The sequence below is a fragment of the Cnephaeus nilssonii genome, assembly GCF_951640355.1.
Source record: "Cnephaeus nilssonii genome assembly, chromosome: 12".
Lineage (NCBI taxonomy): Eukaryota > Metazoa > Chordata > Mammalia > Chiroptera > Vespertilionidae > Cnephaeus > Cnephaeus nilssonii.
This window is the reverse complement of record NC_137083.1, coordinates 80,671,155-80,683,587: the sequence shown is the minus strand read 5'-3', so window position 1 is coordinate 80,683,587 and position 12,433 is coordinate 80,671,155. Positions and strand designations below refer to the sequence as shown.

General features: G+C 48.9%; 1 protein-coding gene across 5 annotated transcripts in view; it reads left to right on the top strand.

The window, feature by feature from the left end:
- Nucleotides 1-1,300: 1,300 nt before the first annotated feature.
- Nucleotides 1,301-12,433, top strand: part of LMBR1 (limb development membrane protein 1) — a 128,365-nt gene continuing 117,232 nt past the window's right edge. For 4 of the 5 annotated variants that reach the window (XM_079786135.1, XM_079786137.1, XM_079786133.1 and 1 more), the window contains exon 1: nucleotides 1,301-1,556. In XM_079786135.1, coding sequence (XP_079642261.1) covers nucleotides 1,491-1,556 — 66 coding nt within the window. In that variant the 5' untranslated portion in view covers nucleotides 1,301-1,490. The remainder of the gene's footprint in view (nucleotides 1,557-12,433) is intronic. The other variant, XM_079786134.1, reaches the window with a different exon arrangement.

Genomic DNA, 12,433 nt, shown 5'->3' with positions numbered 1-12,433 from the left:
CCATTTATTGACCCAGTGATCCCACTACTAGGAATATATCTTAAGAAACCTGAAGCACAAATCAGAAGGAATGTATGCACCTCTATGTTCATAGCAGCACAATTTACAATAGCTAAGATTTGGAAATAGCCCCAGTGCCCATCATAGACAAGTGGATAAAAAAGCTGTGGTAGCCGAAACCGGTTTGGCTCAGTGGATAGTGCGTCGGCCTGCGGACTGAAAGGGGCGAGCAGGGTGGCAGGTGAGCGGTTAGGGGCCAGCAGTCCTGCATTTTGAGAGGGATGTCTGACTGCCGGTTTAGGCCCGATCCTATAGGAGTCCCAGATTGAAGAGGGTGCAGGCTGGGCTGAGGGACCCCCTTCCCCCGTGCACGAATTTCGTGCACCAGGCCACTAGTCTATAATAATAAAAGCGTAATATGCTAATTAGACCCGACAGCCAAATGACCTTATGGAAGTCCTTCCAGATGACCTTCTGGACAAAGCTGGGGCTTCCAGGGTCGAGGTAAGCCTCCGTGGCTTCAAGGCTGAGTTCCTCGCACAAATTTTGTGCATCAGGCCTCTAGTAGTCAAATAAATCTAAACGTAAAATGATACATATTCCTTTAAATGCAATTTTATAGCAAAAAAAACAATAAAAGACCTTGCATGCAGAATGGGGTGATTTACCGTGTTTGCATGTTTGGCGGTCCCCCTAATAAACGCTGTGGTGGGTTTGCAGAGGGTCAAAACCACCCTAGGCTCAGGGCTGTCCTGCCACTTGGCGGCGCCGCACATTCAGGCTACCTACGTTTTCCAGGTGGGCAAGCCCAGGCTCCTTAAGAGACCCAGAGAGCCAGGTTTCCGCCCAAAGCGTGTCCTGAACCAACCAACTTCCCACCTTTACTTGCTTTGGCAAAGTGTCCGTGGGAGAGCTCCTGCCTGACTCTGCCCAAATCTTTGCCGACTGAGCTGGGTGCCGGGTGCTCGGTTCTGGGCACTAACAGGCATTGAGTCAAGTGACGAGCTCCGGTGGGGCCCAGAGCGCCAACGTCGCCGGCCCGCGTCAGCACCCTTCACCCTCACCGGAGGGAGACCAGCCTCCAGGAACCTTCCCCAGTCGCAACCTCACGGTTCGGTCTGCCTCCGCCCCTGGGGGCATGGCCCCAAGCCCCGCCCCTGCCCAAGGCCACGCCCATCACGACCCCCCGCAACAGGCCCCGCCCCGCCCCGCCCCTTCTGTCTTAGGTCGGCAGACGCCGGCGCGCTCCTCTGACGCACGGCGCCTTTCTCTGACGTTCTCGCTCCGGCCCCGCCCCGCGTCGCGTTGTGCCCGCCCTCACCCGAGCGGCGGCTCCGGAGGCGGCGCCGAAGCGGCGGCGGCGGTAGTGGTCGCGGTCCCTGCCCAGCCGCTGTCGCCGCTGTGGTCGCCGGTCAGCGCGGCGGCCGCCCAGCCCCTCGGGCCGGCGGGCGATGGTGCGGCGGGGCGCGCGGACGCGGGCATGACGGAGGATGGAAGGACAGGACGAGGTGTCGGCGCGGGAGCAGCACTTCCACAGCCAAGTGCGGGAGTCCACGGTGAGCGGCGGCGGGGCGCCTGCCCGTCCCTGCGGCCCCGCACCCTGCGCCCCTTCCCTGCGCCCCCGCGGCCGCCTCTCCTAGGCCACCTGCGCCGCTGCCCGCCCGGGCCCGCCCCTCTGCGCGCCCACCCGCCCGCTCTCCTGCGCGCAGTCGCCTCGAGTCACCTGCCTTCGCGGGAAGTGCTGCGGGCGGACCACCTGCGTTCGCCTCGCCCCGCCACGCACCTGCGCCCGCCCCGCGCACCTGCGCCCGCACTGCCCCGGCTCTAACTGGGCCGGTGGCCGGGCCTGGCGGGTAGACAGGTGTGCGCGCAGCCCCGCTTCCGCCCCTCAGCGGCGACCTCGGCCCACTGGCCTTCAGGCCGAAACCTGCTGTGGGTGGGAAGGCAGCCCTAGGGAGGTCACCCTTTCTCGTCCCGGTTCGGTCTGTGCTGCTGCCCGCGGTCCGGAACCGGCGTGGCCTCGGGAGTCTGCTCTGATGCTCTGCCTTTTCAAGGTGCACAGAACAGTGTCGTGCTATTTGTGTGTGCAAAACGGCGAAAACACATCCACTTCATGCGTTGGCATTGGCCCTTCTTTCTAACTTCTCACATTGTCACACTTGGTTTGAGGTGAAACCTTGTAGCTTACAGTGGCCTCATGTGTGTAGTTATTGATCTTGAAAATTGAGAATCACTTTGCCAAGTCATGCTCTGGAATAAAGAGATGCAGTCTGAACTGGTGGGATTTGACACAGTACATTTGGTTCAGTGTTTAAATTGAAGCTAAAAGGGCACAGAGGAGTGCACGATGGTACATGAACGCCTTGAAGCATTTCACATGTGATTGAGAAAGGCTGCGACCACATCCAGAGCCCCATCCCTTCCCCTTTCCAGGCACTCTAGCTCCTGGACAGTGGCTCCTCTCCTGGCTTACTAGGTTAGCTTTGCTTAGTTGTGAGCTTTGATATAAACGGAACCTCTGCGTATGCACTTTTTGTGTCTAGTTTCTTTCATTGAACAATGTCTGGGAAATTTCTCCTTATTGTATGTGGTTGTAATTCATTCAGCTGTAGCTGTGTGATAGTAGCACAGTTCATGTTTGTTTTGATGTTGGTGCGCACTCCAGTAGTTCCCAGATTTTGGCTCCGAATATTCTTGGACATATCTTTTGGTGAACATGGCTGTGCATTTCTGTCAGGTAGATACCTAGGAATGAGACCACCAGGTTATGTAGGCTGTGCACTTACTAGGTGCTTTTAAACAGTTGGCCAATTTATACCCCCAGCAGCACTGTATAAGAGGTGTACTTGCTTCCCATCTTTATAACACTTAGCATTTTCTGCCACTTTTATTGGTTTATTTATTATATCGTTATTGATTTTAGCGTGAGAGGAAGGGAGAGGGGGAGAGAGGCATTTATCGGCTGCCTCCTGCAGGCCCCTACTGCTGATTAAGCCAGCAACCTGGGCATGTGTCCTGACTGATTCTTGGAGACCTCTTGGTTCATGGGCAGTAATCTGCCAACTAAGCCACACTGGCTAGGGCTTCTGCCCCTTTAAAATAGTAGCTACTCTAATGTGTCATAGTATTTATTGCACAAAAAATTTTACTTGCATTTCCCTGATGATCAATGCATTTGAGAACCTTTTCAAAAGTTTATTGGTCATTTGGAAATCTTTTGTAAGTGTCTTCAAGGCTTTTTCCCATTAGTTTGTTTATCTTTTTAATATTGATTTACAAGAGTTTTTATTTGAGATATACTTTGGTCAGAGAAATATATATAGCAACCCCCCCCCCCCCCCCCGCCCCATTGTGTTGATATCTTCTGAGGAGCAGAAAGTCTTAATTTTAATATAGTTCACTTTATTAATTTTTTCTTTTATTGTCAGTGCTTTTTGTTTTATGTCCCATTTAAGAAATCTTCGCTTAATCCAAGGTTATGAGGATGTCTCTTGTGCTTTTCCCTAAGTGCTTAATTGATTTGCTCTTCCCATTGAGATCTGAGTTCACCTGCAGATTATTTCTTATATGTGCTGTGAAGTAGGAGTCATACGTGTTTCTTCACATGAATGTCCAATTGTTTAAGCACCATTATGACCTTTGTCACAATTTAGGTTACTATATATTTGTGGGGCTTAAGTTTGGACTCTGTGCTGTTCCATTGGTCTATTTGTTTTTTGCTTTATTTTTAATGAATTAGGTATTATGTTATTTGAATTGAGATCTCATATTGTAGTAGCCAGGAGCTTTATTACTTTGTCTATGCCACCACTTAACTATCACATCAGTCAGGTTTCTGTATGATAACAAGGGATTAGAGTCAGACTCTATTTAAGAAGGAGTCTCTAGAGAAAAATCAAAGGCAATGGGGAAACATAAACAAGAACAATAGAGGAAATTGTAGCCTCTGATGCCCACAGTGACATCGTACAGTAAACACAGCCTAACTCACAGCTAGATACATAGAGCCTCACACTGAAGGTGTACTTACCTCATTTCTTTTTACCCTATACATAATGCCTGACTTTCAACAAAAACAGTGCAAGGTATACTAAAAAGCAAAACACAGTCTCAAGAGACAAAGCAAGCATCAGAACCAGATTCAGGTATGACAGAGATTTGGGAATGATAACGGCAGAATTTAAAATAATTAATATGCTTAGGGCTCTAATGGAAAAAATGCATGAAAGATTTTATTTGCATTTCCCTGCTGATTAATGCATTTGAAATGGAAACTCGGAAAGAATGGTAGAAGTCAAATAAACTAATATAAATGCAGAATGGCTTTGATGGGCTTATCAGTTGACTGCACAGGACCAAAGAAAGAGTGAGTGAGCTAGAAGATATGTCAATACAAACTGTCCAAACTGAAAAGCAGAGAGAAAAAAAAAAGGTTAAAAAAGGAATGAACAGCCAAGAACTATAGGATAATTATAAAAGGTATAACCTACATATGTTGGGAATGCCAGAAAGAAGCACACAGAAAGGAACAGGAGAGATATTTGAAGCAACAATGCCTAAGAATTTTCCTAAAATTAATACAGATACCAAACCACAGATCTAGCAAGCTCAGAGACCACCAGCCAGGACAAATACCAAAAAAATCTATATCTAGGTATATCATCTTCAGACTGTAGATAATTAGAGACAAAGAGAACAGAGGAAAGAAGGCAGGACAACAAAAGCACCTTATAAAATAGAGGACCAAGAATAAGAATTATATCAGATTTCTCTTCAGAAATCATGTAAGCAAGAAGAGAGGAGTGAAATATTCAAAATGTTAATAGGGAAAAAAACCCCACATAAATCAACCAACCTAGAATTCTGTGTCTAGCAAAATTAATCATCTACACTAATAAAAGAGTAACTTGCTAATTGACCATACCTTCGTGATGCCCACCAGCCAATCAGGAGTGAGTATGCAAATTAACCCAGCAAAGATGGAGGATTAATTTGTATACGCAGGCGCCAAGCGGCCAGGGGCAGGGCGGGACGCTTGCATTGTTGCGATGGCGATGACACAGGCATTCCGCACCACCCCAGCCGTGCCTCTGGGCATCGTGGGGAGGTGGAAAGGTGGCTCCGGGCCGGAGTGAAAAGGTGGCTCTGGCTAGAGCGAATGTGGTGCCGGCAGCCAGGGGAAGGAAGGCCCATTCTTGCACGAATAATAAAAATGTAATATGCTAATTGACCGGGCATCCTTCCGGATGAAGCTGGGGCTGCGAGGGAAGCCCAGGTCCAGGGTGCCTGCCGGTGGCCTGAGGGAAGCTCGGTTCCCGGGTGCCAGAGGGAAGCCGGTGCTGGCAGCCGGGGGAAGGAAGGCCTACTCTTGCATGAATTTCATGCATCGGGCCTCTAGTTTAAATGAAAAGGAGAAATAAAAACTTTCTCAGACAAACATTAAGGGAAGTTGTTGCTAGTAAAGCTGATACTAAAACAAGATAAAGACATTGAACAAAGGAAAACTACACACTGCTATCTCTCATAAAGATATTGAGTATAGAATCACAATTCTGCAAGAAAATACTAGCAAGCTGAATCCAACAGTATACAAAAGGAATTACACACCATGACCCGGGGGATGTGTCCCAGGTATGCAAGGCTGGCTTAACATTAGAAAACCACTTAATGTATCTGTTACATTGACAGGATCTCTTTATTTATACACTAGAAACCCGGTGCATGAAATTCGTGCACGGAGGGGGCTTGTCCCTCAGCCCAGCCTGTAACCTCTCCAATCTGTGACCCCTGGAGGGATGTCCGACTGCCCGTTTAGGCCCGATCCCTAAACGGGCAGTCGGACATCCCTCTCACAATCCAGGACTGCTGGCTCCCAACTGCTTGCCTGCCTGCCTTCCTGATTGCCCCTAACCGCTTCTGCCTGCCAGCCTGATCACCCCCTAACCACTCCGCTGCCAACCTGGTTGATGCTTAACTGCTCCCCTGCCAGCGTGTTTGCCCCCAACTTCCCTCCTCTGCCAGCCTGGTCACCCCTAACTGCCCTCTCCTACAGGGTTGATCACCTCCAACTGCCCTCCCTTGCAAGCCTGGTCCCTCTCAACTGCCCTCCCTTGCAAGCCTGGTCCCTCTCAACTGCCCTCCCTTGCAGGCCGGGTGCCTCCCAACTGCCCTCTCCTGCTGGCCATCTTGTAGTGGCCATCTTGTGTCCACATGGGGGCAGGATCTTTGACCACATGGGGGCAGACATATTGTGTGTTGGAGTGATGGTCAATCTGCATATTACTCTTTTATTAGATAGGATAGAGGCCTGGTGCAGGAGTGGGGGCCAGCTGGTTTGCCCTGAAGGGTGTCCCAGATCAGGGTGGGGGGTTCCCTTGGGGCGTGGGGCGGCCTGAGCGAGGGGCCTGTGGTGGTTTGCAGGCCAGCTACGTCCCCTGGCAACCCAAGCGGAGGCCCTGGTATCTGGAATTTATTTTCCTTCTACAATTGAAACTTTGTAGCCTGGAGCGGAGCCAAGCCTGCTGCTCCCTCCGCCGCTGGCAGCCATTTCTGTGGCAGTTAATTCACCTTCTATAATTGAAACTTTGTAGCCTTAAGCGGAGGCTGGGCTCGGACAGGGTGTGCAAAAAGCTTTGCTTCCCCTGTTGTCGCCGGCAACCCTGGCTTGCTCTCTCAAGCTCCGTTCTGCCGCCATTTCTGTTTGAATTTGTTTACCTTCTATAATTGAAACTTTGTAGCTTGAGTGGAGGCTTAGGCCTGCAACAGCTCGCAGAAAGCTTGGCTTGCTCTGTTACCTGGGAAACCTTGCTCTCTGTGGCTGTAGCCATCTTGATTGGTTTAATTTGCATACTTGCTCTGATTGGCTTGTGGGCGTGGCTTGTGGGTGTGTCGATGGTATGGTCAATTTGCATATTACCTTTTTATTAGGTAGGATTAGTGACCCGGCGCACAAAATTGCCCGGCCCCGCCCACCCCTGTGCACCCTGCCCACCTGCCACTGCTGTGCCTTGACACCCTAACCTCTCCACCCAGAGCTCGAGTGTGCCTGACCCCGCCCCTGACCCCTCTGGCCTTGTCTGGCCGCTGAATTCAAGCCCCGCCCTTGGTCCTGCGAGTTGCCTTGGGCTGGTCCCGCCTCCTCTGGGCGCCTCCCTGCTTCCACCCTGTCTCTAGAGCAACGCGGCGGCTCCGCCCTGTCATGGTGACGGAGGAGAGTGTGGAAGCCTCCCGCCTGCTCCTTCCCCTGGCAGGTGGGTGGCGGGGCGCTCTAAGTGCGAGTGGTGAGTGGCGAAGGACTGGTGAGGGGGGCGTTACAGGCTCTCATCTCCGCCCGCCCCAGCACAGGATGGCCCCGCCTCCTCCGGGTGCCTCCCTGCTTCTGCCCTGTCTCCAGAGCAACGTGACAGCCCCGCCCCACCGCGCACGCAGTCTCCTGCTGATTGGTCGTTACGGCATGAGGGCATCACGGCCATTAGCATAATAGCTCTTTATTATATAGGATACTGTGGAGATAGGCAAATATATCTGAAAGGAAAGCTTTCAGCCACCAGCAACTCAATATCCATGTGTTCTAAAACATGGGTTTATTTTTCTTGTAAAGCTCTGCAGTAGTGAAATACTGATATATCCTACAACATGGATGCTAAATGAAAGAAGCTAGACACAAAAAGCCACATATGGTACGATTCATTTATATGAAATATTTAGAAGATATTCAAATCCATAGAAACAAAGCAAATTAGTGGTTGCGAAGGGCTATGGCAGCATGGTGGCAGTGTATAGGATACACAGGGGCATGGAGCATTGAGTATGAGAAGCACACTTATTTACTAGAATCTTATGACTTAAAAATGCATGCATTTGGTTTGGGTTTACTTTTTCTTTCATGGTGAAGTAGTCTCCTAACTAAAGTAGTGTTTTATTTTTTCCTTGCATATTCAATTTTAAAAATGTCTTTTGGTACTATGTTTTTTAGTGCATGCAGATTCTTTCCTCATCATGGCTTATGCCATTGTTCATAAAGTGCCTGACTGTCTTACTTCACACCTTGTGCCTCAAATTCAGCCTTGTCTGAGAGAAGAAAAAAATTGATAGCTTAACTTTCTCCTTTGTTAGCATCTGCCTTTTAATAGTTTCTCTCTTTTACAATGATTTTAATGTTTCATGTCTAATTACTATTATTTTTGTGTTTTCCTGCCTTTTACAACATATTGTAGATTTTTTTCCTTTTATATTTATTTTCCTGGTCCTTAGGGTAATTTAAACTTTTTTTTAAAATTTAGTTTTAAAATTATAGGTGACATACAGTATTATATTAGTTCAGGTGTACAACATAGTGGTTAGACATTTCTATATCTTATGAAGTGCTCACCCCAAGATAAGTCTAGTATCCACCTGGCGTCATCTGTAGTTATTACAATACTATAGGACCGGTGCATGAATTTGTGCACAGGTGGGATCCCTCGGAGTGGCCTGTGGGGATGGTGCCCCAGCTCGCGCCCCCAGGCTCGCAGCTCCGCAGCCCTGACGTGGCCTGGCGCTGCCCCCTCACCTGCTCCACCATCTTGCCTGCGAGGCGATCGATCGGGGCCAAGCCTGTGCCCCGCCCGGCTTGCTCAGCTCCCGGGAGCCAGGTGGCAGCCCCGTCCCCTGTCGCCGCCGCTGTTGGTCGCCGTCTGCGGGACGATGGGTTGGGGTTAGTTGGGCCCCTTTCCCAGTTCCCTCAGTGCCTGGGAGCCAGGCGGTGGCCCAGCCCCCTGCTGTTGGTGCTGGTTGCCATCTGTGGGGTGATCGGGCCCCTGCACGCACCCGCCTTGGCCTGACACCGCCTGCTCACCTGCTCCACCATCCCTTCGCGGTTCTGCTCTTGTCGGGGCCCATTGGGGCTGGCAGTGCCTCTGCTGCTGCCTGCCCCAGTGCTGCGTCGCTGATGCCCACCATGTTCCGCACCACCCCCTGGTGGTCAGCGCACATCATAGCGAGCAGTTGAACTCCGGTCGAACAATTTGCATGTTAGGCTTTTATTATATAGGACTAGAGGCCTGGTGCACGAAATTCATGCACTTGCTCAGGGGTGTCCCTCAGCCCAGCCTGCACCCTCTTCAATCTGGGACCCCTTGGGGGATGTCCGACTGCCGGTTTAGGCCCGATCCCCTGGTTGTCCCTAACTGCCCTCCCCTGCAGACCTGGTCCCCCCCAACTGCCCTCCTTCCCCTGCAGGCCTGGTCACCCCCAACTGCCTTCCCCTACAGGCCTGGTTGCCCCCAACTGCCCTCCCCTGCAGGCTTGGTTGCTCCCAACTGCCCTCTCCTGCCGGCCTGGTCACCCCCAACTGCCCTCCCCTGCTGGCCTAGTTGCCTCTAACTGCCATTCCCTGCTGGCCTGATTGCCCACAACTGCCCTCCCCTGCCAGCTATCTTGTGGCGGCCATCTTGTGACCACATGGGAGTGGCCATTTTGTGTGAGGCGTGATGGTCAATTTGCATATTACTTCTTTATTATATAGGATCTTTATTATATAGGATTATTATATAGGATTATTAACTATGTTTTCTTTCCTGTGACTATTTTGTAACTGCGAATTTGTACTTCTTTTTAAAAAAATATATTTTATTGATTCTTTTACAGAGAGGAAGGGAGAAGGGTAGAGAGCTAGAAACATCAGTGAGAGAGAAACATCGATCAGCTGCCTCTTGCACACCTCCTACTGGGATGTGCCCACAACCAAGGTACATGCCCTTGTCCGGAATCGAATCTGGGACCTTTCAGTCCACAGGCCAACGCTCTATCCACTGAGCCAAACCCGTTAGGGCACGAATTTGTTCTTCTTAATTCCTCATCTTTTTCACCCAGTCCCCCAGTCTCCTCTCGGGCAACTCTTAGTTTGTTGAAAGAATTATATTAGTTATCGTAGTGGTTAGCTTATAACTTTAAAGGATAGAACTGAAAGAGGGCAGCATAGGTAAACAACAGTATTCGCCACCTCCCACAACCACAGAAAAATTACAACTAAAATACAGAAAAACCATCATTCAGAACTGACTGAAAGCTGGCTGAGTGGAGGTCTTACAACTAGAGAAGTAAAGAAAAGAAGAAAGCACACAGAGACTGGTAGGAGGGGTGGAGGTGCAGAATGGGCTGGTCTGACACCTACGTGTGGTGTGTTTTTAATCAGGAGGGATAGCTTGGCTGCAGAGGCCTCCAGTGAGGAGCAAGGGTTCCCAGCCACACATCAGACCCCCAGCCGAGGGTTCCAGTGCTGTGAATTTGGAATATGAGAGAGCAATAAACACCTAATCAGAAGAGCAAATAAAATAAAACAAAATAAACTAAAAAAATCCAAAAATATGAAGATAGTGTAAGGAGCCTCTGGGACAACTTCAAGCATACCAACATTCTCATCATGGGGGTACCAGAAGGAGAAGAGAGAGAGAGCAAGATATTGAAAACTTATTTGAACAAATAATGACAGAAAACTCCCTACTTGTGAAAGAAATAGACTTATACTAGTAAGTCCAGGAAACACAGAGATTCTCACACAAGAGGAACCCAAAGAGGCACACACCAAGACACATCATAATTAAAATGCCAAAGTTTAAAAACAGAGAATCTTAAAAGCAGTAAGAGAAAAGCAGTTAGTTACCTATAAGGGAGCACCTATATGACACAGCTGATTTCTCAACAGAAACTATGCAGGCCAGAAGGGAGTGGCAAGAAATATTCAAAGTGATGAATAATCTACAACCAAGATTACCTAGCAAAGCTATCATTTAGAATTGAAGGTCAGATAAAGAGCTTCACAGACAAGAAAAAGCTAAAGGAGTTCATCACCACCAACCCAGTATTACATGAAATGTTGAAGGGTATTCTTTAAGAAGAAAATGAAAGAGAAGAAGAAGAAGGAGAAAAAGATTAAAAAATATCAACAATAAAATGGCAGTGTGTATATATCTATTGAAAATTGAATCTAAAAGTTAAAGGAATAAGGAATCTAATGAACAAAATAGACTGATAAATAAAATAGAACCAGAGGCATGGAACCATGGAGCAGACTGATGTATCTCAGAGGGAAGAGGGGAGAGGGGGCGGGAAGAGATTAACCAAAGAATTTATATGCATATAATATGCATTCCTATGGACCCAGACAATAGGGTGGTAAAGGCCTGGGGTGGGGCTGGAACCACGTGGAGGGGGGTAATGGGGGAGAAAAGGGAGACATCTGTAATACTCTCAACAAGAAAGATGTTTTAAAAAAGGATACCCAATGTCTCAAATTGTTTTGGTTTAGCAACTTTAAAATAAAGCTGTATGCATTGGCTCTCACCCGTCTCTTCCATGGTTTTGTTAGAAATGTGTTGGTGGTTGCAGTCCTTGAGCCCATTGGCACCCACCACTCTTTTATGTTTCAGTCACTGAAGTCCTTGAAGCCCATAGGCCTTAAATGAAAAGCCAGAAAGTACAGCTTGATTATAATGCACTAGTTTGAATTTAGGTTCAAGTCTTACACCTGGAATTTAGGATATTAGCTTTTAAAGATTTTTTTTAAATCCTCACCCAAGGATATGTTTATATGTTTATTAATTTCAGAGAGAAGAAGGGAGAGAGAAATAGATCGGTTGCCTCCTGTATGTGCCCTGACTGGGAATCAAATCTGCAACCTTTTGGGGCATGAGATGATGCTCCAACTAACTGAGCCACCCGGCAGGGCGACAGCATATTTTAAATGTATTATTAGGTTACTTGTGATGGGGTAACTCAGCTTGGAAATGCCTAGACCAGTGATGGCGAACCTATGACACGCGTGTCAGCACTGACACGCGTAGCCATTTTTGATGACACGTGGCTGCTGAGGCGGCCGCATGCCGAGGATGAAACATTTGCTGCTCCTGAGGATGAAACATTTGCGAAATAATGTTTTTTCCTCAAAGTGACACACTACCCGAGTTATGCTCAGTTTTTTGGCGAAGTTTGACACACCAAGCTCAAAAGGTTGCCCATCACTGGCCTAGACGTTTGTGATCAGCATCAGGACTAGGGGGGCGCCAGAGAGGGCTGAAGAGCCTGTCCTCTGGGTCAGCTGGCACAGAGGACATGCTCCCCGTACGGTTTCTGCTGGCGAGCTCCCATCGCCTCGCTCTTCCGTCCCTGAGTCTCCTCCAGAACCATGAGGGCCCTCCTCTCCTTGTCACGATTTCCTCCTGTCTGTGGTGAGGAGAACAGGAGGTGTCTTTGGGCTTGCTTGCATTTCACGCATCCTTTGGGTCTGTCTCTCTGCTGAAGACACTCATTTAGGGGAACAGGGGAAGCAGTCCAGCCAGGCCTGTGACCTCTGCTCCAATTGTGTTTTTATTTCCGAGTGAGGAATACCTTTACTTTTGTAATTGCTAATCTTGCTTCTGCTCTTGAATGACTTGCTTTCCATTAGTCTTTTCGT